Source organism: Erinaceus europaeus, chromosome 19, assembly GCF_950295315.1.
Source record: "Erinaceus europaeus chromosome 19, mEriEur2.1, whole genome shotgun sequence".
Lineage (NCBI taxonomy): Eukaryota > Metazoa > Chordata > Mammalia > Eulipotyphla > Erinaceidae > Erinaceus > Erinaceus europaeus.
In genome coordinates this window covers 58,961,261-58,988,814 of record NC_080180.1, presented here as the reverse complement: position 1 = coordinate 58,988,814, position 27,554 = coordinate 58,961,261, and the positions used below count along the sequence as shown (strand labels likewise).

Sequence of the window (27,554 nt, the reverse complement as noted above, 5' to 3'; positions counted from 1 at the left end):
ATCCTTCCCTCCAAACTGAGATTTGAAACTCCACCAGGGAATGGTGAAACAGCTCACATGGGCAGTGTATGTGTCGCTTTGCCATGTGAGCCGCCCAGGTTTGAGACCTGCCCTCACTGCAAGAAGGAAGCGGTGGGCTATTGCCTCTCTGCCTCTCTGCTTCTATGTCTCCCTAAGAAAAAGACAGAAACTCCACTAGCGACTCTCCTGTTTTCTGAGAACTTCCCCATTGTCTGGCACACAGAAAGCAGATGGCAGCTATTAATGACAGTATGAATGAATGCCATCAATATAAAATTTTAAGTAAGTTATATTATTAAATATAAAAGCACCGCTCTCTCTGCAGGTATTTATAAAAACTGATTCGTTGAAATGCAGAATTTTAAAACTTGTCAGTGTGAACAATGGTAATAGCAAAGTGAGGTTCATTTTTTTAATATTTATTTATTTATTCCCTTTTTATTGTTGCAGTTATTATTATTGTTGTTGTTGCTATTGATGTCATCATTGTTGGACAGGACAGAGAGAAATGGAGAGAGGAGGGGAAGACAGATAGGGGAGAGAAAGACAGACACCTGTAGACCTGCTTCACCGCTTGTGAAGCGACTCCCCTGCAGGTGGGGAGCCGGGGGCTCGAACCGAGATCTTTACGCCCGCCGGTCCTTGCGCTTTGCACCACCTGCGCTTAACCTGCTGCGTTACTGTCGGATTCCCTTGTGAGGTTCATTTATATTTCATGTATTTAAAATAAAAATATACTGATTTATGGGGGACTGGGTGGTGGTGCAACAGATTAAGAGCAGATAGTACTAAGTACAAGGGCTTGCACAAGGATCCTTGTTTGAGTCCCTGGCTCCTCACCTGAAGGCAAGGGTAGCTTCACAAGCAGTGAAGCAGGTCTGCATGTGTCTCTCTCCGCTCTCAATTTTTCTCTGTCCTATCTAATAAAAAGGAAAAAATGGTCACTGGGAATAGTGGATTAACAGTGCCAGTACCAAGCCCCAACAATAACCCTGGAGGCAAATGTGTGTATGTGTGTGTGTGTTTATTTTATTTTTTAATTTTTTAAACTTTTTTTTTCCTTTTGTTGCCCTTGTTTATCATCATTATTGTTGTTATTGCTGTTGTTGTGGTTGGATTGGACAGAGAGAAATGGAGAGAGGAGTGGAAGACAGAGAGGAAGAAAGACAGAGAGGGAGAGAGAAAGACAGACACCTGCAGACCTGCTTCACCACCTGTGAAGCGACTCCCCTGCACGTGGGGAGACGGGGGCTCAAACTGGGATCCTAATGCTGGTCCTTGTGTTTTGCACCATGAGCACTTAACCCACCATGCCACCACCCGGCTCCCATGTGTGTTTATTTATTATTGGACAGACAGAGAGAAACTGAGATGGGAGGGGGAGACAGAAAGTGAGAGAAACAGAGTGACACCTGAAATCCTGCCTAACCACTTGTGAGGCTTTTTCCTGGCAGGTGGGGACCGGGAGCTTGAACCTAGGACCTTGCATGCTGCACTGTGTGAGCTTAGCCAGGTGTATCACAGCCTGGCCCCATTTTTATGTTTTTTAAAGTTCATTTATTTACTGAGAGAGTGAAAACATTTCCCTGACATATAGTCCCTGGGATCACAGCCAGGCTCTCAATTATGAACGTCCAAGGTTCTATACCAGCTGCAAATAATTCATTTTAGCATCTTATATTTAAAGAGTTGGCCATCTCACTCCCCCTTCACCCATAATTAGGTTTTTAATCACTCTATCTTCATTCTAGAGCTCACTTGGTCAGAAGTGAATAATGCCCCCAATTTTCAAATTATTTTCTCTTTGTCCTTTGGTATTTTGAAGGTATGGATTGTTGAAGATTGAATACAACAAACTACACATACCATGAATGTCACTCCAGCCTTTCTGGTGGTAAAAGCAGCCAGTACCCCAGACTGGAATGCAGCAAGGAGAGACAGACACGTGTGGGGCTATTTTCAGACAGGAACAGACAGCAGGAGACACAGCTGCGAGCAGGACTGGAGAGCAGAGTCAGATTGTCTCCAGTGCCCGGAGCAGGTGGAAACTGGACAATGGTGAGGCCGCCTCTGAGCCGCAGCTACTGTCTGGACCTGTGTCTGTGGGTATCCAACAAGCTCCAAGCAATGTGCTTACAGGCCACTCCTACTAGCACAGCTCCAGGCACATGCTTAATCTCAAAGGAGGGTAAGAGGAGCTTACAGAAATCGTACAGTCTGTTAAGGATCAATCTGGGTAACAGCCTCATGACATTTCCTCAGGAAATGTGTCAGGCCAGAGGGGCTGTTCTTTCTGTCAAAACATGATGTTATTTATTCTGAAAAAATAATACTACCATGGGATGACATGTTGTTTAAAATACTCTAATAAAATACTTCCAGTTTGAAGATCAAGTGTGTTTTTTTCACATTGCAACAGGAACATTGAAATTTCCTGTCAGTGCACTCTTTAGTAAGTGTTCGTGCATTTGCTTCACTTCAGTAGAAAAAAATCAGGTGTTTGGGTGGGGGCAGTGGCACACCTGGTTAAGAGCACATAGCATGGAGCAAAGACCCACAAAAGGATGCCGATTTGAGCCTTCAGCTCCCCACCTGCAGAGGGGCCGCTTCACAAGCCCTGAAGCAGGTCTGCAGGTGTCTGTCTGTCTCTCGCCCTCTCTACCTCCCCTTCCTCTCTCAATTTCTCTCTGTCCTATCCAATAAAATAGATACAGACACAGACCTAGACATACAGACAGACAGATATCTGTATACTAGGGGCTGGAATGCAAAACAGTATTTCACATGAATGAGGTCCTAGGATAATTCCCCAGAATCATATATCAAAACGAAAATGATAGTATCTATATCCTTCCCACAGTCATTGTTATCAGAATTAAGGTAACCCAGACAGAACAGTTAGTATCTTTCTGGGAAAATGGGAAATATTTCACAAATACTAGTTGGCATTCTGATTAAGGTAACACATCTAAAAGGCTGGTGATCTGAAAGTGTTTTAAGCGCATCAGAAGTAATTTTTGGAAGATACAGAGTATTAAGAGATAGTATTAAATAAGACCAATACCAAATTATCACTCTTATAGATTGAAATTAAAAACAAAGAGCAGTGAGGGAAAAGGTAAGATGAATTTTGGACTGGGAGCAGCAGATTCTATCAAAACAAAAGATTTGGGGGAAGGTGGTAAAGGGAGAGGATGAAGGGACATTGGGATCCTGGTGCATTTTTTAAACACCAAAGGGAGATGAGAAGTCGTGTCTCTGTGTTAAAGAGTGTACTATAAAAATCACCTCCCCATAAAGATGAAGAAGCAGTTTGGGGGGTGGCTCCGTCGATAAAGCTCTGGACTCTCAAGCAGCAGGTCCCACGTTCAACCCCTGGCAACGCACGTACCAGAGTGATATCCAGTTCCTATCTTTCTCAGAAATAAATAAATAAATCTTTTTCTTTTTAAGTATAGGCAGGTTCATACCTGCAATTAAAAAAGAAAACTAAAAATTAGATTCAAGGGATTATTATGTTAGAAGAAAGTCTATATGAAGAGTAAAAACAAAAATATGAAGGTTCTGTGGCCTCAGAGGCCAGGCATTTGTGCTCCTGGTTGAACATACACATTACCATGTGCAAGGACCTGGGCTGAAGACCCCACTCCCCACCTGCAGGGTGGGAGCTTCAGGAGCAGTGAAGCAGGTCTACAGGTCTCTCTCTCTGTCTTCCTCTCTCCATGTTATCTCCCTTCCCTTCTCAGTTTCTATTAAATAAAATAGAAAGAAAACTAGAAAAGAAGAAAGAGGAGAGAAGGCAGAAAAGGAAAAATAAAACGGGCTCCAGCAGTGATGGGTTCATAGTGCTGGCGAAGAGCCTCAGCAATAACCCTGGTGGCAATAAAAGGAGAGAAAGAAAGGGAAAGAAAAATTAAAGCTTCTATGACCCTGTGCAGTTAATTTCTGCTGAGTGCACGACAACGTTGATTTCTTACAGATTCATCTTAGGTCATGCAAGATGCTATCAGGGTCCAGGACATAGCAGTATGGAGTCCGGTGTCACCTGTAAGCATGGCAGGACCCAGGCTTACATGCCATCTCAGGGCTAGTTAATACGCAGCATGTCAAGGTACAGCCCAGGTTCCTTGCAGTCTTCCATAGCTTCACACCAGGCCTTATTTCCAGGCCAGCTGGCATCCAGTTTCCCTCCCACAGGCTTTGTCCTGCACCACAGGCTACCCGGTGAGCTCCCCTCTTCCTCAGCTTCACCTGCTCAGGACACTGCAGCACTCCCAATGATCACTCTGGAGCAAGCACCCAAAGCAGAGACTCAGCGACTGGCCCCATGCAAGGTGTCAATCACTCTCTTGGCTAGAGAGAGAAAGCAGATGGGTGAGGCACAGCAGGGCAACGTCTCAAGCCCTGGCCTCTCTACAGGAAATGCACAGTGACACACTTCACTCCTGGCTTTGCACCTCTCACAGGAAAAACATCTCACACATGCTCAAAAGACACCATTGAGAAAATTCCAGAATACAAGGGTGAGTCTGGCCCACGGCCCCAACACACACACACACACACACACACACACACACACACACACACACACCAGGCTCTGAGAACAAAACAGACTCCTTAGCAGGAGCTACTTTCCTGTTGTGATGTGACAGGTTAGCTAGTGTGGCAATTCTTTTACAGTAGATGTGAATCCAACCACCAGACTTGCTCTTTACACTTACTCTGTCAGGTCACAACTTGTCCAAATAAGTCTTAAAAACATACAGGAGCGTAGAATTAATACATCACGCTGGGGTCTGGCTATTAAGTCTCCCAGCAGAACACGCCCATGACCATAACCAAGCACACAGGTTCGAGCCCTGGTTGCCACATGGGACTCACTGCAGGGCATAAGCTTCACATGTGCTTGAGCAGTGCTGCAGTCTTTCCTTCCTTCCCTATCTGTTTTACCAGCCTCACTCTATCTCTTTCTGTTTCACCCTCTATCTAGAGGCTAGGGGAAAAAAAGGCCACTGGAAGGGATGGGGCCATGCAGGCACTAAGCCCCAGGGTGATAACTCTGGAAGCAGAATAAATAATAATAAATGGCACCTCAATGCAAAGGTACAGAGGCTGTACATCTGACACGTCTACAGTAGAAGATCCCATGCGTATTAATACACAGAAGTGCTTACATGCCAGAGGACTTTGCAAGTGGTAGTGAAGAGTCATCATTAGCTCTGTATCTTGGGCAAGGACGTCAGACTCTCAGGCTCCCTTTGGAATGTCAGAGAAAGATTCTGAGAGCCAACTGATGAGACATATATGATTAACCAGTGTTGCTACGTAAGTGCCCGAGATGTGATGTGTGTCTTCTCTGTCCTGAATATCAAGGACTCTGTGTGGTTACAAAGAAGGCAAGTTGACGTGTTCTTGTTTAAGTTCATGCTCACTGTGATAGCCTCTCCCTTGAGTTTTATAAGCCACCGAAAGAAATCCTGGTGAGTCAGACAGTAAGCCAAATTTTAACTACATTGCTGAAATCATTTTTAAAACATTTATTTATTTTATTAGTGATTTGATATTGACTTTACTGTAATTATTTGCAGCATCACCTTTTAGATTCTGTGAGTTCTGAAAAGGCAAGATGACTGGGCAAAGCTAAATCAGGGTATGTTTCCTAAATCATTCGACAAATCACTCCAGGTGCCAAAGCCTGGAATAGTAAAATGAATATTAGCGTGAATAAAGTAAGTAGTATTTGAGAATGGGATATTTAACATCTTGTAGGAATGCAGATACATAAATCACCCAATTTTCCTTCTGCCAATATTTCATTACTAAGAGCAACTCCACTTTGTCTATATGTAAATAGTGCTCACTCCTTTCTACGTGAGGACTCAGCTATTCTAATGAGCATGTATATTTCAGTACACCAACTGAGGTTTCCTGGAAAGTCACTAGTTTCCAGCTTCAGAACAGCATCAGCTGAGGCCAGCCAGGTCAACACCCAGTTGAGTGCAGCACATGTTACAATGTGCAAGAATCCAGCCTCAAGTCCCTGGTCCCCACCTACAGGGGGAAAGCTTCTAGAGCAGTGAATCAGGGCTGTAGGGTTCTCTCTTCATCTTCTCCTCTATGTCTCCTATTTTTCTCTTGATTTCTATCTCTATCTAGTAAACAAATTATTAAAAAGAAAATGACTTGATTAGCATCAGCTAATCAAGTCATTTGTATGGTGTCTCAGATATCAAATCTAGACTGTGATATCTGAGACTCAGATTGGGCAAAACTCTTAGAAAAGAGACAGAGATAGAGAAAGCCAGATCAGAGCACTGTTCAGCTCTAGCATGTGTTGGACACAAAACTAAACTTATGGGGCTTAGAAAGTCAGGTGCGGGAGTCAGGCGGTAGCGCAGCAGGTTAAGTGCACGTGGCGCAAAGCGCAATGACCAGCATAAGGATCCCTGATTTGAGCCCCAACTCCCCACCTTCAGGGGAGTCACTTCACAAGTGGTGAAGCAGGTCTTCAGGTGTCTATCTTTCTCTCCCCCTCTCTGCCTTCCCCTCTTCTCTCCATTTCTCTCTGTCCTATCCAACAACAACGACATCAATAACAATGACAATAATAACTACAACAATAAGACAGTAAGGGTAACAAAAGGGGATAGATAAATAAATAAATATTTTTTTTAAGTGTTAAAAAAAATAAAGTCAGATGTGCTACTTCTGTGATATGTCCTGGCCTTGTGGAGATGTCCCCTTTATTTATTATCTTTATTTATGAGATAGAGACAGCCAGGAATTGAGAGGTAAGGGGGAGATACAGAGGGAGAGAGACAGAGAGACACCTGTAGCACCACTTCACCACTGGCAATGATTTCCACCTACAGGTGGGGACTGGGGCTTGAACCCGGGTCCTTGCTCATTGTAGCATGTGCACTCAACCAGGTGCACCATCACCTGGCCTCTCCTCCTTAGGAAACTAAGAGCACAAGAATAGATGGGGGAGGAGGTAGCTTGAGGACAGATCAGTTAAAACCAGCTCACCTTGCTGGAACCTCATCAATGAAATTGCTCCTTGATGAGATAAAAATTAGCCATGCTAATAATGACATAATACAAAAGGTCTTAGGTCTTATGAAGAGCTGGCACCACAAGACCTAGTTTGGAAGAGGTTTCTGGAGAGACAATAGCAGGCTGCAGTGTCCTGAGTCCCAAGGCGAGAGAGAGAGAAAGACAGAGAGAGAGAGGTAAGACAACAGCACACCCTGGACCTTCCCAACCCCAGGCCCCAGCAATGACAGGGGCATTTGACCAGGGGCAACGATGTCCCCAGGTTTGGAGAACCACAAATAGAACTACAAATAGGAAGGCCAAATAGCCTGGATACAACCGGATGCCACAGAGGAAGGCAGGGAGGAGGCTGCATGCACGTTCTGTTGGAGGGCAGGGGCCGGGGTGGGCAGTGAAGAGAAGAAACCACAAGTGGAATCACATATTGAGTCAGCACTGGGGCTGGAAGTGAGGGAGGTGAACAAAGTTGCCAGGGAGGAGTAGACCTGCCAATCCAACCTCCTTCAAATCCTTGCTTGGAAGTAAGTCTTGAGATAAAGCTTGGAAAGTCAAAGACAGCTAGTTAGCTGTTACTTCTCGTCTCTGGAAGGAACCAGAAAGTGTATCAGGCAGAAGAGAAACTCAAAGGCTTCTCACAGATGCAGAGCAGAGGTGACTGACACTGGAACTCATCCAGCTTACATTTTGGAAGCCAACAAAATCAGAGAGGGAGTGACAGGTACCCAGGAAGGTGGTTCACACATCCCTTCTCAGAAGGTTGTCACTTTCTTGCCAGATGTCAAGGACTTTCTAATACAGCCTCCCACTCATTCAGCTCCAGGCCTCTCAGCCCCAAATTAATTCTGGCCTTTAATTCTTTTGACAACATGTATCCCAGGGATTTCTGTTTAGAAGCTACCACCACCCTTTAGTCAGCCCCGATCTAAGCCACGTATGACCACCTCGATCTTCTGAGGGCTGGAGATGCCAGAGTTCAGCTGCAGCAGGAAAATCTCCTTAGGATTTGTCAGCAGTGGACTGGACATCAGTGGTAGCCTCTGTTTTGACCTCCCTAGCCATGAGATGCCTATCACGGTCCTAAGGCTACTAGCTCTCCGCTTCCTTCCAAGCTCACACCTGCAATTTCCCCAGCCTCCTGTGGGTCCAGGAATTCTGATTCTCAAAGGCACCTCAGTTACCTGCAGGATGATTGCTAGACTCATCTGCCACTTATGAGGTGGCAAGTGGATTCATCTGAGGATGGCTGTCAGGAGAAAAGGGATGGATCCCTTATAATTCAGTAAATAAAAAAAGGGGGAGGCGGGAGGTGGGCTGTTTCTCCTTGTACCATCACACCCTGTTCTCTGAGCTCGATTTCATCTGTCAGTTGCCAGGCATGAGGCCAAAAGGACACCCCAAAGATTCACAGAAAAGCAACATGTGCTCCGTTTGGAAATATCAACACTTACCCCAAGTTCTGATGTGGAATCCTTATGTTCAGGTAGGACACTGGTTCGGACCTAGAGAAAGAGAGAGAGACAGAAAGAAAAAAAAATTACTGGGTGATTTAGGAGTCGAAATTGGTGCCAAAGCTTCTTCTCACGGGTGCTGGTTTATTCTCCTGCATCTGGCTTCAAGTCAGAACCTGTGGTTAATCATTACTGAGGTGCCCAGGCACAACACACACCACTACAGCACTGTGGAGTTGGCCTTTCCTACTTCCGGAACTTCCTGCCTTTCTAAAGTTTGCAGACGTGCCTCCTCACGCCATCACCACTGTCAGGTATCCAGGACAGAAACACCTGCTCTTGAACTTGGAGACCTTTTATCCCCTGTTCAAGCAACCCTACTCCAAACTCCCAGGACAGGGCGAGGTAGGCATGAAGCCGTTCCAGACCAGCTCGGTGTCTTTGTGGGCTGTAGCCACAGCACATGCAGACTGGGCCTCCCACTGGAGAGTTCTGGGCCAAGTTGTCAGATGCCATTTTCTTGACTCACCTGAAAGGACATTCCCATTTGAAAGAAGGGGCAATGGTGTAAAATAAACAGCCACTGGGGGCCGGGCAGTAGCACGCCTGGTGTACATAGTAAGTAGAGCAAGTATCTGGGTTCGAGGCCTCTGGCTCCCCACCTATAGGGGGATATGCTTCACAAGTGATAAAGCAGGTCTGCAGGTGTATCTCTGTCTCTCTCCCTCTCTATTTCCTCCCCTCTCTCAATTTCACTGTCTTATCCAATAAAATGGGGGTGGGAGAAAGATGGCCAACAAGAGCAGTGGATTCCTAGTGCTGGCACCAAGCCCTAGCGATAACCCTGGAGGCAACAACTGATAATAAAAATAAAAGATTCAGCCATAGAGGGAAGTTTCTGAGATGCTGAAGAAGGTATTTCAAGTGAGACATTAATGCCTCACCCTTTATTCGACACCCTGATTATACTTAAAACCTCCCTAGGGAGACAGGTGGTGGTGCACCGGCTTAAATTCAACATTACAATGCACAAGGACCTGGGTTCAAGCCCCAGTTCCTACCTACAGGGGAAAAGCTTCACAAGTGGTGAAGCAGGGATGCGGGTCTCTCTCTCTCTCTCTCTCTCTTTCTCTCTCTCTCTCCCTTCCTCTTAATTTCTGGCTGTCTCTATCCAATAAATAAATACAGATAATAAAAATAAATAAATACATACATACTCCCTGGGGACCTTTACAACTATGGTCCTGGATCTCTGGCCTTGAGTATTGCTTCAAATGTACAACCACGAGTCGTTGTCTCTTAAGGAAACATGCTTCCAGTGAAATCACCATGCTCTCTCATCCAAGTTAGTAAAAGCAAGAAAGATATACATAAAATCCAAGGTATGATGGGTCTGAATTTGAAGCAAGGGTGAGAGAAACAAGTAGAATGAATGCACAGTCTATTTACTCAGAGAGCAGGGGTAGGCAGGAGGGCTGGGGAGAAGAGCCAGGAACACTTACTAGGTCAACATTTTAGGGAGCGGACATTTTAACAAAACTCCAGTGATAGGAACAAGACTCTCTATCCTATTTCTCTTCAGATCTCTCAGACCCTGAAGCTGATGACAGTTTGATTCTCCCAAGCTGAAGACAAGCATCTACTGCCCCCATTAATGTATAAAAACTTGCACCAGGGTCCTCACGTCCTGCTGATCTTTGATGGGGTTTCTATTTCCCGTCAACAGGGCTTTAAGCCACAGTAAAACCCACAGTCTAACTCCTGGCACAATGCGTTTCCTTTGCTTCTTTATGACACACGCAGCACTATGGTGTGCACAATTTGTCAGCCATTATGATCCCAAATTGCTCAGCAGAGCATGAGCAAATGACAGAAGGGACTGCGACAGAGCAAACAACAGGACTGGCCATGCATGCTCGACTCAGCATTCATGATGGAACCCTCACTGTAAAGAGCCTGAGCAGCCTGGTAGCTGCAGTGCTGTTCCTCCCCCCCCCTCCCCGAGTGTCCAGATGTGTCACTACACATTACCCAGAAGTCATTAGCTGCCCCCCCCAGAAGGGGGAAGCTGTGTGTTGACAGTGGGGCAGGATGGCCCATGGAGCGTGTGTGTACAGAATGGAAAATGCATAGGGACTGATATGAAGTGAATAAACATCCATACACATACATGACCATATGCATGTATGACATCAAGAGAACATTTTTTGAAATATTTATTCATTTATTTACTTTTTGTTGCCCTTGTTTTTATTGTTGCTGTAGTTATTATTATTGTTGTTGTTGATGGTGTCATCATTGTTGGATAGGACAGAGAGAAATGGAGAAAGGAGGGGAAGACAGAGAGGGGGAGAGAAAGACAGACACCTGCAGACCTGCTTTACCACCTGTGAAGTTACTCCCCTGAAGGTGGGGGCTGGGGCTCGAACCAGGATCCTCAAGCCAGTCCTTGAGCTTGGCGCCACGTGCGCTTAACCCACTGCGCTACTGCCTGACTCCCTCAAGAGAACATTTTACACTCAAATCACAGCGTCCTTCGGGATAGGCTTGGTTTTAGAAATAGAGTCAGAGAAATCAGAACTTGGCAAGGGTTAACACGCATACAATAGCATACAGTATTGCATATGGATCTTACATATAAATTCATAAACGTGTACATTCAACACAGGCTATAATGTTGACCAAAGGTAGAAGAATACTGACAATAATTGTATTATGATGCCTTAAACCATTAAATTTACACTGATTTTATCAGAACACACATTTCTTGTAAATATGAACAAACTATAAAGACAAAGATTCTTCACAGACAGTTTTTATAGTAGGACATGACCTTAAAATTGTCATATTCATTTCCAATGTATGTGAATGTAGAGAGCCAGTGGACTTCAGAGGGTAGTGTTTTGGTTAATAGATGTATGTCTTTTCCCCCTAAATTTAGGCAAATTTAAGTCAATAGCTGTTGGTATGCATGAGACCCCTTCTGTTTCATTTGGTTTAAATCCCCCCTGCTTAACACTATTCTATTTACATAACCACTTCATTTTATTTACATAACCACTGTTAACAAGTTCCACCCTCCCTCCAGGGCATTTGTGGTTCAGTGATAGGATTCTCGCCTGCTCTGCCCCCTCTTTGTCACACTCTGATTTTCACCAGTCACTTTTCTCTCCACCCTCTCTATGTCACATCCTGTTTCCACCCTATTTGGCAAGTATATATAAAGACAGCATTGTGAGTTTTACTGTACCTTGAGTTTAGCTTAGCTCGTCTTAGATTGTGCTGCGTCCTGCATGAATAAAGAGATACTGCCTACAGCTCAACCATGAGTCCCTGGTCGTCTGTTACCCACCCGTGAAGCCAGCCCATTGAAAACAACATAACCTGTCGAAAACAACAAATAGCAGAGCTTCTAATTTAGAGGAATTAAGCAACAGACTTAAGTAAATCAAAGTAAAGTTTTGTAAAAGTCAAACTTCCACATAAAACATATGTTTCAGTCAGTGTACACATGTATCCTTCTAAACTCTGATATTTACAGTCAATACTACTGATGGTATGATAAGTAGGTCATGTTTTAATGATACTTTTCTTGCAGAAGAAATAGACCTCATTACAGTAAACATGAGTATGGTTGTCAATAAACAGGGGAATTCTGGACTCTGTGGGAATTCAGGCCCAAAGGATGAATAGTCCAATCTAACAGAGAAAGTACCATTGAGATTGCTGACAGACCTTCAGAAGGAAGAGAAAAAAAATCCAGCTTCTGCATGTCAATCAGATGCCTCAAGGGAGTATTCTGGGTTCTAGAGGGAGAGTGTTTCAGACAAGTTCGGCTGAGACGAAGCGAGCAGGCTGCTGTATGACAGCTATCACAGAGCTAGAAAAACCAAGCTGTATTCTGATGAGGACAGAGAATGGTGCCCTCAGGAAACTGGCAATGCCTATGTGTGCGGGGGAAACACGCTTGGGCCACTTGCTGCAGAGGTTGATCTGCTCTTACGGATTTAGAGGGGCAGTAAAAACATCAGGTAAGAGGAGTGACGTGACCCCCTTAACTCATCCTACATCTGCCCCCTGTCGCCTTAAGGGGGAATGTTACTGATATTCAACCTCTTTATGCTTTATGCCAGTCGCCTTTTATCTTTATGTTAGGAATGTTAACACTGGGCTAATGATAACCCCTGCGGTGGTTGTGAGTAGCATGAAGGAAGGCAAGGAGGAAGGAAGGGAAGGAGGATGGATGGAAGGAAGGAAGGAAGGAAGGAAGGAAGGAAGGAAGGAAGGAAGGAAGGAAGGAAGGAGAAAAGGAGACTGAGAAGAAATGAGGAGGAAAGGGAAAAATCGAGGCAGGGGAATTAAGCAAGGGAAATAAACAAGGAGTTAGAGACCAAGGGAGGGGCATGCCCCTGAGCTGAAACCACTACATAAATAAGCCCAGGGCAGATCTGCATGAGGCCTCTTGATGAGATGCGAGGGACAAGGCAAGGATGTCACAGGAGCATCCGGAACACTGCAGTTCAGCAGCCATGTCATGCCTCCTGAGACTTACTGGCCTTCCTCTGGAATTCATGCTCCCTTTTTTGGTCTTATAAGCAGTTGTCCTTGCTTTTCTTCACCTCTCTCTCCCTGTCCCACTGCTTAACTACACACTTAGAGTAGCTATGACTTCCTGTTGTCTAGACACTTATGATATAAAACAGACAAGGCAGATCAATAAAGAGGAGGGGTTGTGTAGAGATTATATATTCCGTCTTGACTATTTCCTAATGTTCATGTAAAACAAATCCACTGCCTTCTTTATCAAGTCCCAAGTTTAAAATTATAGGAAATAAAATTTTCCATAAACAAAGAAAAAAAAAAAAAACAGGTAGCAAAGAGTTCACTGACTTTTCCATTCTATTCTGATTCTAGAGCAGTTCACAAATCATCATGGTTTCCAACCAAGAAGCCATCTGGCTTACCGCCACAGAGGGCTGAATAAAGCACTTCCAGGCTTAAAGCCAGAGAGGAAAACATTTAACTGGTCAACCTTACAAAGAGTTTGGCACTACTGCCCTGCCTGAGGCTGGGAGAATGAGGGCTTGTGCAGCTTTCATGGAGAAAGGAGTGAGGAAGAAGGGCCGTCTGGGATGCTGGAATATCTTTGGGGCCCAACCCTACAGAAGGAGAAGGCCGTGCTGCCCTGATGTGGTGTCCTGCCTGGGACTCAAGCAAGCACGACTCCTCACTGGTACGTGGGAAAGGAGCAACCCTCCCTCTGAAAACTCCCGGCTAGAACATGGAGAAGTGGATATCAGCAACACTGAGGGAAGCCAGCATCCTCTTCTCAGGCTATTGCCATATGGACCCAGGGACTTGATCATGGATCCTGCCTAGAAACACACTTCTGTTATTATTATTGTGATAGAAACATCACCCTAGAGCGGGTTAAGCACACATGGCGCAAAGCACAATGACCGGTGTGAGGATCCTGGTTCCAGTCCCAGTCCCAGGCTCCTCAACTGTAGGAGGCCGCTTCACAGGTCGACCCATATAGTCAATGACTGCCACCTCTCCAGATTCAAAGGAGGTCTCGAAACTTGACATCAGGCTCAACCTGACGCTGTTGACTGGCTACGGAAGAAGGGCAAACGCTAAAAAAAAAAAAAAAAAAAGGCAGGTCTGTGGGTGTCTGTTTTTCTCTCCCTCTCTCTGTCTTCCCCTCCTCTCTCTATTTCTCTCTGTCTTATCCAACAACAATGATGGCAATGACAACAATAATAATAATAAACAAGGGCAACAAAAGGAAAAATAAATAGTTTAAAAATAGTTTAAAAAGGAAACATCACCCTAATTCTCTGTCTCGAATTTGAATATATGATAACCTCACATCCATTTGCTCCACTTGAAACTCATGATTGCTAAGATATCCAAACACATGGCTGGGACAGAAATGTGTAGAATGACCGGCAAAAGCTCAGCTCCTAACTGCCACAGGTTGTTAGCAGAGCTTTTGTGGGTTGCTCTGAGGCAGTCATATTATTATTATTATTATTATTATTATTATTATTATTATTATTATTACCTCCAGGGTTATGGCTGGGGCTCGGTGCCTGCACCACAAATCCACTGCTCCTGGAGGCCACTTTTTTGCCTTTGTTGCCCTTGTTGTTCATCACCATTACTATTATTGTATTATTGCTGTCATTGTTGTTGGATAGGGGCAGAGAGAAATCAAGAGAGGAGGGGAAGACAGAGAGGGGGAGAAAGATAGATACCTACAGACCTGCTTCACTGCCTGTGAAGTTTACCCCCTGCAGGTGGGGAGCCGGGGGCTGAAACTGGGATCCTTATACCTTTATGCCACCTGCGCTTAACCTGCTGCGCTACCGCCTGACTCCCTATTGAATTTTCTTTTAATTCTTTATTTATTTATTGGATAGAGATAGCTGGGAATTGAAAGGAAGGGGTAGATGAGATAGATAGATAGACAGACAGACAGACAGACAGACAGATAGATAGGTGATAGACAGACAGACCAACCAACTGACCTACAGCACTGTTTCACCACTCGTGAAGCTTCCCCTGTAGGTGGGGGCTGGAGCCTGGGTCCTTGCGCACTGTAACGTGTGCTCAACCAAGGGTGCCTACACCCGGCCCCTATCACGCACTCTTAAAGGCTGTTCTCCCTGCTTGCTGCCTGGCCTGGTTTCACTCCTCTTGAAATCTATCAGCTGAGGACTTCAGATCTGACACTTTAAAATCAACCTGACCAGGTTCTCCTCTTACAAGACAATTGTACCGTGTAATACGATCTGATTGCAGTAGTGATGGGCACCACATCATAGCTCTAAACATTAAGCTAATGACATAACAAACTTGGTCTGTGACCTGGGCTGCCATCATGGGATTCTACCTACCACAATGGTCAAGATTAAACCCCCAAGGTGCTAAGCCACAAACTATGGAGTTTTGCATTTGCTTCAACAAAAAGCTGAACAGTTGATTTTGAATTAAAATTCAGGCTCAGTGTGTGACTATAAAGAAAGAAAGAAAACCATGAATGCTAACTCTCAGTTCACTACTTAATGTCAATACGCATGTATTACTACTTATCACGACCCACTCACTAGTAGAGATGCTGGCAGTGTCAAGAGACTAGAGAAGCAAGGCTGTTCTTGCCTGTAGGCAGTGATAAAAGGGAAAGAATCAATTAACTGTAAAATTGTTGTAAAATAAAATTGCAATACTAATTGCTAAGCATTTTCAGTTGTTGAATATTATTATTGACTTATTTTTACCAAAACAATAATAAAATAATAATATTTTTAGCGAAAGATAAAAATAATAATAATAATATAAAATCAATAATTTCCCTGATAAATAAGGTAGGTAGACAATGCAGATTTTATACTATCTCTATAGGAAAACAACAACAACAACAAAACTCAGGGCTGGGTGGTGGCGCACCTGGTTGAGCGCACATATTACAGTGTGCAAGGACCCATGTTCGAGCCCCTGGTTCCCACCTGCAGGGGAAAAGCTTTCCAAGTGGTGAAGCAGGGCTTCAGATATCTCTGTCTCTCTCCTTCTCTATCTCTTCCTTCTCTCTCAATTTCTGGCTGTCTCTATCCAATAAATAAATAAAGGTAATAAAAAGTTTTTTAAATAAATTCTTAAGAAAAACAAACAAACAAAAAAACCCTCTACCTTAAAAGAGTTGTTAGTGATGTTGATATACCAGAATCATCGGAATATTTCAACACAAGCTTCCAGGTCACACATTGGAAGCAGTGCATCAACATCTCTTAAGTGAAGATTTAGACATCAGCATGTTTGAAGACTCACTTCCCACTCGAATCAAAAGTTAAGAATCTCTGTCTGTCTGTCTCTCCCCTCTCTGTCTTCCCCTCCTCTCTCCATTTCTCTCTGTCCTATCCAGCAATGGCGACATCAATGACAACAACAATAATAACTACAACAATAAAAAACAAGGGCAACAAAAGGGAAAATAAATATTAAAAATAAATAAAAAAGAATCTCTGTCTTAAAATAAGTGAGATTATATGTGGGGGAGCCTCATAAACTAGCCTAAGCCCTGAGGAAACCACAAAATTGTACCATGTAATAATCTAATGATGGAATAAGATTTTTTTTCTTTCTTTGTTACTTTTTTTACATTGGAACCTTTGAGTTAGAAGAGGTCGTCAGCACTGCCGGGGTATGATGTTTCCTGCACTTCTGAATGCACAACTGTCTCCCACTGCTCTGAGGCAAAAAACCTGGAGAACTAGTCCCTGTTAACTATCAAAACAGCCATGCAGAAACTCTGGCTTTCTGGCGAATTATAGGTTCTGCATGTCAGAGGCTCCCAGTTCTACATATATCACGGGATGCTCTGGTTTCTCTCCCTATTACTGTGACTTCCTCTCATGTATAACTGTCTCAGGGGCACACACACATTATAAAGTGCAAGGACCCGGTTCTAGCCCCCGATCCTTACCTGCGGGGAACAAGTTTTGCCGGTGGTGAAGTAGTGTTGCATGTACCTCTCTTTCTTCCTCTATATCTCCCCTATATAGCCTCTTGATTTCTGGCTATTTCTATCCAATAATTAAAGATAATAACAATAATAAAAAGATTTCAAAATTTAAAAAAATCTCTATCTCATATGAAAAAATATTTTAAGGAAGTCTTCAGAAATGCTCAATCCCAGACTCACTCCAAACAGGATGAAAGAGTTTTCCCATTAGCCAAGTTCCCAAGTCACTCAAGTGCATGTGAAAGTTTGCAAAACTCTGCTCGTGAAGTGTGCCTGCAAACAAGCAAAATACACAGAGGAGAAAAGTAAATACCCATTCACACAAAAACATGTCCGGAATAAGGAATAGGATGTCTGTTTCTGATTGTGAAGGAGTTTAGCCTTTTCTTTCCTTTTTTTTTTTTTTTTTAATGTCAAGCATTTTTAAAGGCCGCAGATAATATTTTCTCTCCAAGATGTCCTTTCTTTTTTACAAGGGGAGTTGGGGGTTGTACTCTTGTCAGTGGTGTCAAGGATGGTGAGGAACAGAGCTGAGTTGGAATTTTTCTAAGAATGGCCATAATCAGCCTACTGTCCCAAATTTGAATGCAGAAATAGCAGGACTTGATTTGGAATAAGGTCGCTTGAGTTAAAATGAGCTTGGGTCCTAATGCAATATGGCGGGTGACCTGGAAATAGGAGAAAGAATGGACAGGAAGAGACAGAAGTACAACAGAAGACGCATGACACATAGGGATGACCGTGTGAAAACACACAAGAACATTCCATAGACTTCCAAGTCAAAGAGGAACTGCAAGAGGGCTTTAAGTCTGTTTTTAGCCTGGTCTGATCTCATAGGTTTTCTATTTCTCCAAAGCAAGAATATTCACACTTCAGCTCTGTAGTCACACGGGCCCTTTTATGTTTAATCGGTGGCTCTTTAAGACTTCTAATTTCTCTCTATGAATGCACCATCATACTAAATCCCACTAGTCATACAGGAGTCGTGTGGTTCTCCGGGTTAATGGTGAGTGCTAATATGGCCCCAGAGTCATATAACTCTGAGTGTCCCTGCCATTACCCACATTTTATTCCATCTCCCTTCCCAACTATTACAGAGATCTATTACAGGCAGGTGAAAAAGTCCTGAACAGCAAAAATATCTAGACATTCCCTTCTTCTGCTAGTCACAGAAAGATTCTGGCTCTTGTGAACAGGAGAGATGCTGAAATGAGGTTGATTTTCACGGCAGCTAAATAGGTCTCTCTACAGCTGCTCTGAGACTCCCCCCTCTTCTGCCTTCCTCATTCTTTTTTTTCTAGATCTTCCTGAATGGGGAATGGGAACAGTATTCACACACCATTGATTTATATGCACCTAGGAGCCATGTCCTTTTCTGAGCATGTAATTAAAGCAAAAAGGACAAACTTCTAAAGAGCTGTACAACTAACTGCCCAGGCATTAAAGTATTAAAATTTTGGAAGTATCTCCTTTTTCTTCTTCTTTCCTCCTCCTACTTCTTTTTGCTTCCAGGATTATCACTGGGGCTTGATGCCTGCATTATGAATTTACTGCTCCTGGGACTTTTTTTTTTTTTTTTGTACAGGACAGATATTGAGAGAAAAGGAAGACAAAGAGAGAGAGAGAGAGAAAGACACCTGAAGACCTGCTTCACTGCTTGTAAAGTTATCCCCCTGCAGGTGGGGAGCACAGACTCAAACCGGGATCCTTTCACAGGTCCTTGTGCTTCATACTATGTGTGCTTAACTTGGCGCTCCATCACCAAGCCCACTGGAAGTATTTCTTAAACAAAAACAGTCAAGTGAACTCTTTGCATTGCAAAAAAAAACACAATCTAAAAAAAATTAAATTTCTAGGCATGGGAATGAACTGATTAACTAAAATTAACTAACGATTTGCTAAGCAAATGCTCGGTCTAAACCGAGACACCAACATCTCCTGAGAGTATTAGTGACATGTTAAATCTATAAAGTTCAATTCCAGTAAAAAGTGCCAACAGTACCTTTTTTGTTTGTCTGTTTTGTTTGCTTCTCTCTTGCTCTCTCTTCTCCACTAGCCCACTATACAAACACAAGCACGCCATCATCTTGAAAAGTTCTAAGCCATTCAAGACAATCCCTTGATGACTGAGCATATACTATCCTAGAAACTTCCTACCCCAGAAGGAACTACTTTAAAGCTTATAATTGATAATGGTGCATGTCTGCATGGAGAGCAACACAGAGTCTATGTTCATGACCCATGAGTTTAGTACTGCAGGAGCACTGAGGCTCACTGTACAGAGCCATCTCATTTCATCTTGTTAGTTCTGCACTGCATTATTCACGGAGAATTGCCGCTTTGCCCATTCTACAGATGAGAAAGCTCAGTTTCTAGAAATTGGAACAAATTATCCAGAGTCATTTCAACAACAAAGTGCAAGGCGGGCATTAAAAGGTCTGCTCCGGGGAGTCGGGCAGTAGCGCAGCGGGTTAAGTGCACATGGCGCAAAGCACAAGGACTGGCGTAAGGATCCCGGTTTGAGCCCCTGGCTCCCCACCTGTAGATAGTCCCTTCACAGGTGATGAAGCAGGTCTTCAGGTGTCTATCTTTCTCTCCCCCCTCTGTCTTCCCCTCTTCTCTATATTTCTCTCTGTCCTGTACAACAACGACAATAATAACTACAACAATAATGTAAAACAAGGGCAACAAAAGAGAAAATAAATATAAAAAATTATTAAATAAAGAAGAAAAATTTTTTAAAAAGTCTGCTCCAGCACTCTGCCACCAAGTTACAGATGCTACCATGATGTCAACCTGACTTCCCTGGGCAGATGACCTCCCCAATATGTCCTGGAACCCCACCTCTCCAGAGACCCACTAGGGAAAGATAGAGACAGGCTGGGGGTATGGAGCGACCTGCCAATGCCCATGTAAGGCAGAGAAGCAATGACAGGAACCAGACCTCCCACCTTCTGCACCCCACAAAGACTTTTGGTCCGAACTCCCAGAGGGATAAAGAATAGGGAAGCTTCTAGTGGAGGGGACGGGATACGGAACTCTGGTGGCAGGAACTGTGTGGAATTGTACCTCTCTTATCCTATGGTCTTGCCAGCCATTATTAAATCAATAATTTACAAAAGCAGTTAATCATACACAATAATGTTTCTTTAAAATTCTTAATTTATAAATTCATGTGATTTAAAAAAGTTTTCTGAGTAGAAAGTAGACGCAAAGGGAACAGTTGTTTGTTTAATTAGATACACACACACACAATGAGCACTGAAAAATGTAAAAAAAAAAAAAGATAAAAATAAAAGAAAATTAAAGGTCGGCTTCCACAGCCTCCGTCCCCTCCACAGCAGTGCGTCTCTTCTGAGCCCAGACTGATGGCAACTTTAATTATCTTCCCTAAGGCTGGCTGCTTAATGAGAGTTTAAGCCCTCACCCCCAATCTATTAGCCTCAGTAGATAGAAACAGACAAAATTCATCACATTGCCAGGCTCAAAAACACCATCCTTAGATAACAACAGGCCCAGGTAAGACCACAGTCCAGCGTCAATGAAAAGCCCACTAGACAGGGAGCAGTAGCATCAATGTACACACATGTCCATCCATCCACTGCTCACCAGAAAGTCCTTAAGCCTCAACACTATGAGGCTAACCCATTTCTAGGAAGCTTCAAACACCATTTCATTCCAGGATATTTTTTTAACTCTAATAATATGAAAATCTTCTATCTTGGGTAAAGATAAACTAATGCAATATATTTTATTTTTATTTTAGTTATATATTAATTTAAAAGGTGCATAGAGGCATATCGAGAAGTTGAAATATTGTATTCCTCTTCATGCAAAGATGGGATAGTATGTATTAGCTCTATCCTGTCACAACAGGCTTCTTTTTATGTACAATTTTACCCAAGTATTTTGTAACTTGGTCACTGAAACTCAGTGTTGGCTGCACAAGAGAATCAAGTACAGAAACTGAAAGATGCTGATTCCAGGGTCCTGCATATATTCTATATTCTTTTAATAGACATGTTCCTCATCAGAATTCCTTTTAACTGTTTTCACTTTTCATTTCTCTTTGAAGCAACCTTCTGAGAAAACTGAGGCTCAAACCTGGAGCTAACATTCAGTCCACAAGAAAATAAAATGCAAAGATAAGTTACTCCAGGTAAGTATGCCCCAGGTTAATTTCCTCCTCAAGTTATGAGGTTAGAAGGTAGAGGAGTTAATATTCAAACTTGAATCTGCTGTTTCAAAACCAATGTTCTCATTCCCTCTGCTATATCACCACCGATGAGTCCTTTACACCAAGACATGGGAGAGAAATTGAAGCGAAACACCCAACTTTCCCTGCAGGAGTGGAGTAGATAATGTGAACCTGGCATCCCGGACAGGAAGGAGGGATGAACATCGCTAAAAAGTAGATAAATTGGGGGTTGGGCAGTAGTGCAGCGGGTTAAGCACACGCAAAGCGCAAGGACAGGTGTAAGGATCCAGGTTAGAGCCCCTGGCTCCCCACCTACAGGGGAATAACTTCACAGGCAGTGAAGCAGGTCTGCAGGTGTCTCTCTTTCTCTCCCCCTCTGTCTTCCCCTCCTCTGTCTATTTCTCTCTGTCTTATCCAACAACAAATGACATCAACCATAACAATAACAACCACAACAAGGCTACAACAAGGGCAACAAAAAAAGGGGGGAAATGGCCTCCAGGAGCAGTGAATTCATGTTGCAGGCACTGAGCCCCAGCAATAAAAAAAAAGGTAGATAAATCTACCCCTCAGTGAGGTTTCAAAACAGCCAAGATACTCATTTAATTTAGAATTGTGAATTCTTTCCAGGAAGGTATTAATAAGGTATAACAAAGCTCCTACAGATATATATATATATATATATATATATATATATATATATATAGAGAGAGAGAGAGAGAGAGAGAGAGAGAGAGAGAGAGAGAAAGACTTTCAAAATGCTAGTTCACAAAACTAGTCTGATCAAATCTAGGTTTCCTTTCACTCTAATAAACAGCTGCATTCTGAATTCTATGACAGTTGGGTACAGCTGAGCAGCAACTGGGATATGCTATGCCAACAATTCAGAGCTAGTCCAAACCATGGGCCACACATCCTCTGGGGTGTCCCAGAGTGAGGGTTTCTGCATGGTCAAAACTGTTTGTCTAACAATTATAAAACACAACCTCTATTCCTCCTTCCTTCCTTCCTTCCTTCCTTCCTTCCTTCCTTCCTTCCTTCCTTCATTCATTCCTCTCTCTCTCTCTTTCTTTCCCTTCTTCCTTTCTTTCCTTTCTTCCAGCTTATCCTTTTGAAGATGGTTTCTCCTTCAGAATCTGTTTTAGTAGATGTGAAATTGACCACATGCATGCATTACTCCAGCCATCCTGGGTCACTAACCCTCTTTGAACTTGCCTTCTTCCCACTCACTGCACACCTCTGCCCCATCACTTCGGGTGCAACGTGCATGGCTGTGAATGGGGAATAAACACTTTGTGGGCATGCATTCTAGCATCAAGGAGAGATGCACAAAAAAAGGTGGATAAATCTACCCCTCATTGAGGTTTCAAAACAGCCAAGATATTCATTTAATTTAGTATTGTGGTGTCTCTCTTCTCTAGTTCAACTTCTCTAACTCAATTTTTTAATCTCTCCTCCTCTCTTTTTCAATCTTTCTAGCTGAATGAAAAAGTGGCCAGAGAGTAACAAAATCATGCATGCATAAAGTCCTAGATCCACAGTAAAAAATAATAAAAGATAAGGGGCATTACCAAAAGGGGCCTGCACAAAGAGAATACCTCAGGGAGCAGTAGGTGGGCACAGTACTCCAGGACAAGACAGCATCCTGTTCAGGGCTCACCCCCGTCCCACAGGTCAGAAAGACTAAAACAAGCGGCACATTCCCCACTAAATGAGAGCTGAATCCATGAAAACTGAACTCTACTGATGTCAGCTCCATGTTCTAATTACAAGGAGAAATTCTGGCAGAGTTCCTACTCAAGAAGTGATATGACCTTTCTCATGCTTTAAAAATATTTCCATGACTCCATCTGGGAAGCAGACTACAGAAGGTCAAGGAAAGAAAGAGTAAACTATCAGGTGTCATTTGTAAATGACAGGTTCCATTTATTTAGAATAAAGTAGTTACTTTATTTGAAGCAATTTTAAACACTGATTATTACAATTAATCTACAAAATCAAACTCAATTTAGTATGTAGACTTTAGTAGGATAATTCTGGGTAGTCTTAAGTCATTTAATGTGTTTACTAATATTTACAGAAACCACTTTAAGGCTGATGGAGAAATAAAGTTAGTAAAACAATTCCCTGTATATATAATTACATTCATCTATAAGGACAACAATGCTTATCTTGTCACTGGGATATTTGTGGCTTAACAATTATTTAAATAAGCCTGGTTTTAAATAATGAATGTCATACTATTTATGTCCCATTTTCATTGTGGAAACTATAGAACAACACAACTCTAGACATATTAAGAATATTTAGAGGAAGCAGCCTACTTCAAACATGATGGCAATTAAAGTTACTAAGTTAAAGTGTATAAGCAAACCAGGTGATGTGAATAGAATCACAATTTCTGAAGAAACTCATGAATAAGTTAGGCTGCGAATGGACTCATTGCTCTGGCAAGCACCAGTAGCATAGTAGTTAAAGACTATCTTCATTGTTACATCTTTACATTTAAACTGAATCAGCAAGTGATGATTCAAAGACCCTCTAATGACAAGCAATGCTTCAGGTAGAGAGAATGTGGAAAAGGAAGAAGGGTGCCTTTAATTTTTAAACCAAACTCCTTCTCCTTCTTTCTAACACCAACAGACCAATGAACAAGACGCTAGGAAGCATCTTTCTACCTCATTGGACCTAAATTAAAATATTGCTAAAAAATTCCCACTTTGGAATTGTTAAATTCAAGTTGTCTATTATTCTTCATATACACGGGAGTCAGAAATCACAGAATCCTAGGAAATCGCCTTTCATGTTCTAAACAAAGCTTTTCTGTCTGCTTTACAAAGTAAGTCAGTATCTGGAACCAAGGAGACACACACACACACACACACACACACACACACACACACACACACACACCAAACACACCAATACACAGTAAAGCAAAGTGATTTCATTAAACCAAAACTACTCGGCAAATACACAGATATTAATATTCTCTCAAAGAATTCAAAGAAATATATATTATATTCTTTTTTTAACTTTTTAATATTTATTTGTTTATTCCCTTTTGTTGCCCTTGTTGTTTTAGTGTTGTAGTTATTATCAATGTCATTGTTGTTGGATAGGACAGAGAGAAATGGAGAGAGGAGGGGAAGACAGAGAAGAAGAGAGGAAGATAGACACCTGCAGACCTGCTTCACTGCCTGTGAAGCGACTCCCCTGCAGGTGGGGAGCCGGGGGCTCAAACCAGGATCCTTTTGCTGGTCCTTGCGTTTGGCACCACCTGTGCTTAACCCGCTGCGCTACCGCCCAACTCCCTATATATTATATTCTAAGATAAATATATCTCCCAAGTTATGTACATTTTAATACATTTGTGTGTGTGTGTGTGTTTGTATATCTATATTCTAAGGACATCACTTGCTCAAGCAGACACTAGAACACTACAGTCTTGACACCTATGACTGTTTACAGTTAGAGCATCTGTCTGTCCCTTTTGATGCAAGATGTTTATGTTTAAAGCAAGGCTGTGCAGGTCCCATTGTTCTCCTGGTGTCTACACAGACAGGCTAGGCAGAACAAATGGATTCAGGTACTTGAGAGAAAATCATTTAAAACCAAGTGTTCATGATGAAATCCACTCACAGGGACAAGGGAAACAAGGGGTGTTTTCAGAAACCCATCGCATCAGAAGGTATACTGTCTGTCACCTTTCCTAGTTCTTACAGTGGAGTTTTGCTTTCATGCAGTCAGACTTAAAAGTAAGCTCATGGGAATCGGGCAGTAGCGCAGTGGGTTAAGGACAGGCAGAAGGATCCTGGTTCCAGCCCCCCCGGCTCCCCACCTGCAGGGGAATCACTCCACAGGCGGTGAAGCAGGTCTGCAGGTGTCTATTTTTTTTTTCTCTCTCTCTCCATTTCTCTCTGTCCTATCTAACAATGACATCATCAACAACAGTAACAACAATAAAAGAACAACAAGGGCAACAAAAGGGAAAATAAATAATAAATAAATATAAAAAAAAGTAAGCTCACAACTTGCTGCTACTTAATGGTGCCGATTCCATGAGAAATCAGGGGCTTTAATCTGACCGTATTGGTTAGGATTCTGCCTCAAAAGGTAGCAAGGCTGGTGATTGACAGTTGTCTCTGAGGCTGGAGATCAGAAGGGAAGCTGGGATTTTTACAGCAACCTTATTGCAGTGGTATAAATCTTTGCACCTCTGATCAGGGAAATTGATTAAGAAGCTGGGAAGGGTAAGACCAGTTTCAACTCAATAGACTTCAAATGTCATATGTATGAATCAGTCTCCCAGTCGTTGCTGAGAAATTCCTTGAAAATGGATGGAAACTTGGGGCCATGGGAACTATGCAGAATCACTGAAAGAATCCTGCACGTCAGAACTGGTCTCATGACATGACTGGGCTCCAGGGTCAGGCTTAAGTGCCTTGGCAGCTAGTTCTGGATGCTTCAAAGTTTTCTCTTATCTTTGGAGCCTCTGATTCTAGTCTTTACAGGCAATAGACCAGGCCATGCATCCGTGTTGGAGACACGCTCTCACTGAATGGAACTCAGAGCTGGAAAAATGCCCCAAGGTTGTCAGCCATGTCCCCTGGCCCATAAATACATGCATTCATGGCCAGGACTCCTGCATCAGAGACAAGCTGCTAGACAAGCAAAGAAGTCCATCCAACTTAGCACACAGAGTTTTCTTTAAGTGCATTAACTATGCTGACAATTTTTCCCTTCCTAAGAAAAGTTCATAGTCAGTATAGTTATCTTGTGTAAGTTTAATAGGTCGCCCCCCACCCCCCAAAAAAGAGAAGGATTATGTGTGACACTTTGTATTACCATGGTTAAAGGAATTCAAGATATGTATGGTAGTCTTATGAAATGCTATTTTGGGCTTTCCTGTGTCAATTAATGTCTTAAGTCCGCCATAAGGGAGGAAAGTAGACATTTAGCTCAGGTTCTGCGGATTACTAGCTTTGATAGACAAACAGTGGAACAAGAGTATTCAATGCTGTTTCTGAGGCAAGAAGGAAACACTTCCCTAACCTTGGGAAATGAATAGGTAAGTATGTTTCTTAAAGGAGAAAAAAATTAAAATATTAGCACAGTAGGGAGGCAAAACCAATAGCCAGGAGCTGACTTAACAAATAGAAGGAAAGGCTTCCAACAATGAGACCATGATACTTCATATGCCTGAGAAACGGTCTAGTTTCAGCCTCCTTCCCATCTCTCTCTCTCTCTCTCTCCCCCACCCCCTCTCTCTCTTCATAAAATAAAGAAATAATTTTTAATTAAAATAAAAAAGAAAGTAGAACAGATAAGTTCACCTTCATCATCATTAAAACCCACATCATATTTTTACCATAGTTAAATGTTAAGAAGTGTTGGATATATATATATATATATGTATATATATATATATATACATATATATATATGTATTAGAAGAAACTTCATTGAACAAATTAAAAAGTGCCAAACCAAATTGTATGTTTTCCTGGTGCTATAATCAACAAATCTTGTATGTTTCAAGATTTCAAGATGTGACATATGTGAAAAGTGTAGAATGACTATCATAATCACACTAATGAATACACATATCACCTCATATGACTTTGGTGTGTGTGTGTGTGTGTGTGTGTGTGTGTTGGAAACTCTTAAGATTAAATCTTGGGCCTTAGGGATAGCTCTCTTGGTAGCGTGATTGCTTTGTTATGCATTTGCCCCTGGTTCCAGCCTCCACACAACACAGGATGAGCTATGATGCTGCAGGAAACTCTAGTGTTGTTCTGTTTCTTCTGCTCTATTGATCTTTAAAGAGCCATTTGCTTGGAAAATTTCAAGCATTCACCAGAGTGTTATAAACTGTTGTCACTCTGCCCTACCGTCGATCCACCGAAGGTACTCATCTCATTGCTGGAAGTGTGCACTCCCTGACAGTTCTCCTCAGGCCTCACACTCAGCTCAGAAGAGAACAGACCTAGACTCCAAGGATCACTTTCTATGATTTTGAGCCATGGGTAGAGGTTCCATGGAGAACCTACGCCAGGTGCATCCTGGTCAAGGAAGCTTTGGCACTGGAGTCTTTCTCTATGTCTTTCTATCTGGAAAAAAAAATGTTTTCCTAGAGTGGTGAAGTCCCAATAACAACAACAAAAAGAAAACAGATAAAAAACACAGAATCTCAGATTCTGAAATCAGACTACCAAATTCAAACCTGCATTTCACAAGAGCCCCAAATCATCAATTATCAAAGAATGACCCTGACAGCTACTGATGAAATGGACATGTGTTTTCA

At 42.6% G+C, this 27,554-nt stretch overlaps 1 protein-coding gene across 7 annotated transcripts in view; it reads right to left on the bottom strand.

The window, feature by feature from the left end:
• The window catches only part of INPP4B (inositol polyphosphate-4-phosphatase type II B), a 672,916-nt gene that overhangs the window by 503,870 nt on the left and 141,492 nt on the right, over positions 1 to 27,554 (bottom strand). For all 7 annotated transcript variants that reach the window (XM_060179039.1, XM_060179034.1, XM_060179038.1 and 4 more), the window contains exon 6: positions 8,526 to 8,576. In XM_060179039.1, the coding sequence (XP_060035022.1) occupies positions 8,526 to 8,576 (51 nt within the window). The remainder of the gene's footprint in view (positions 1 to 8,525; positions 8,577 to 27,554) is intronic.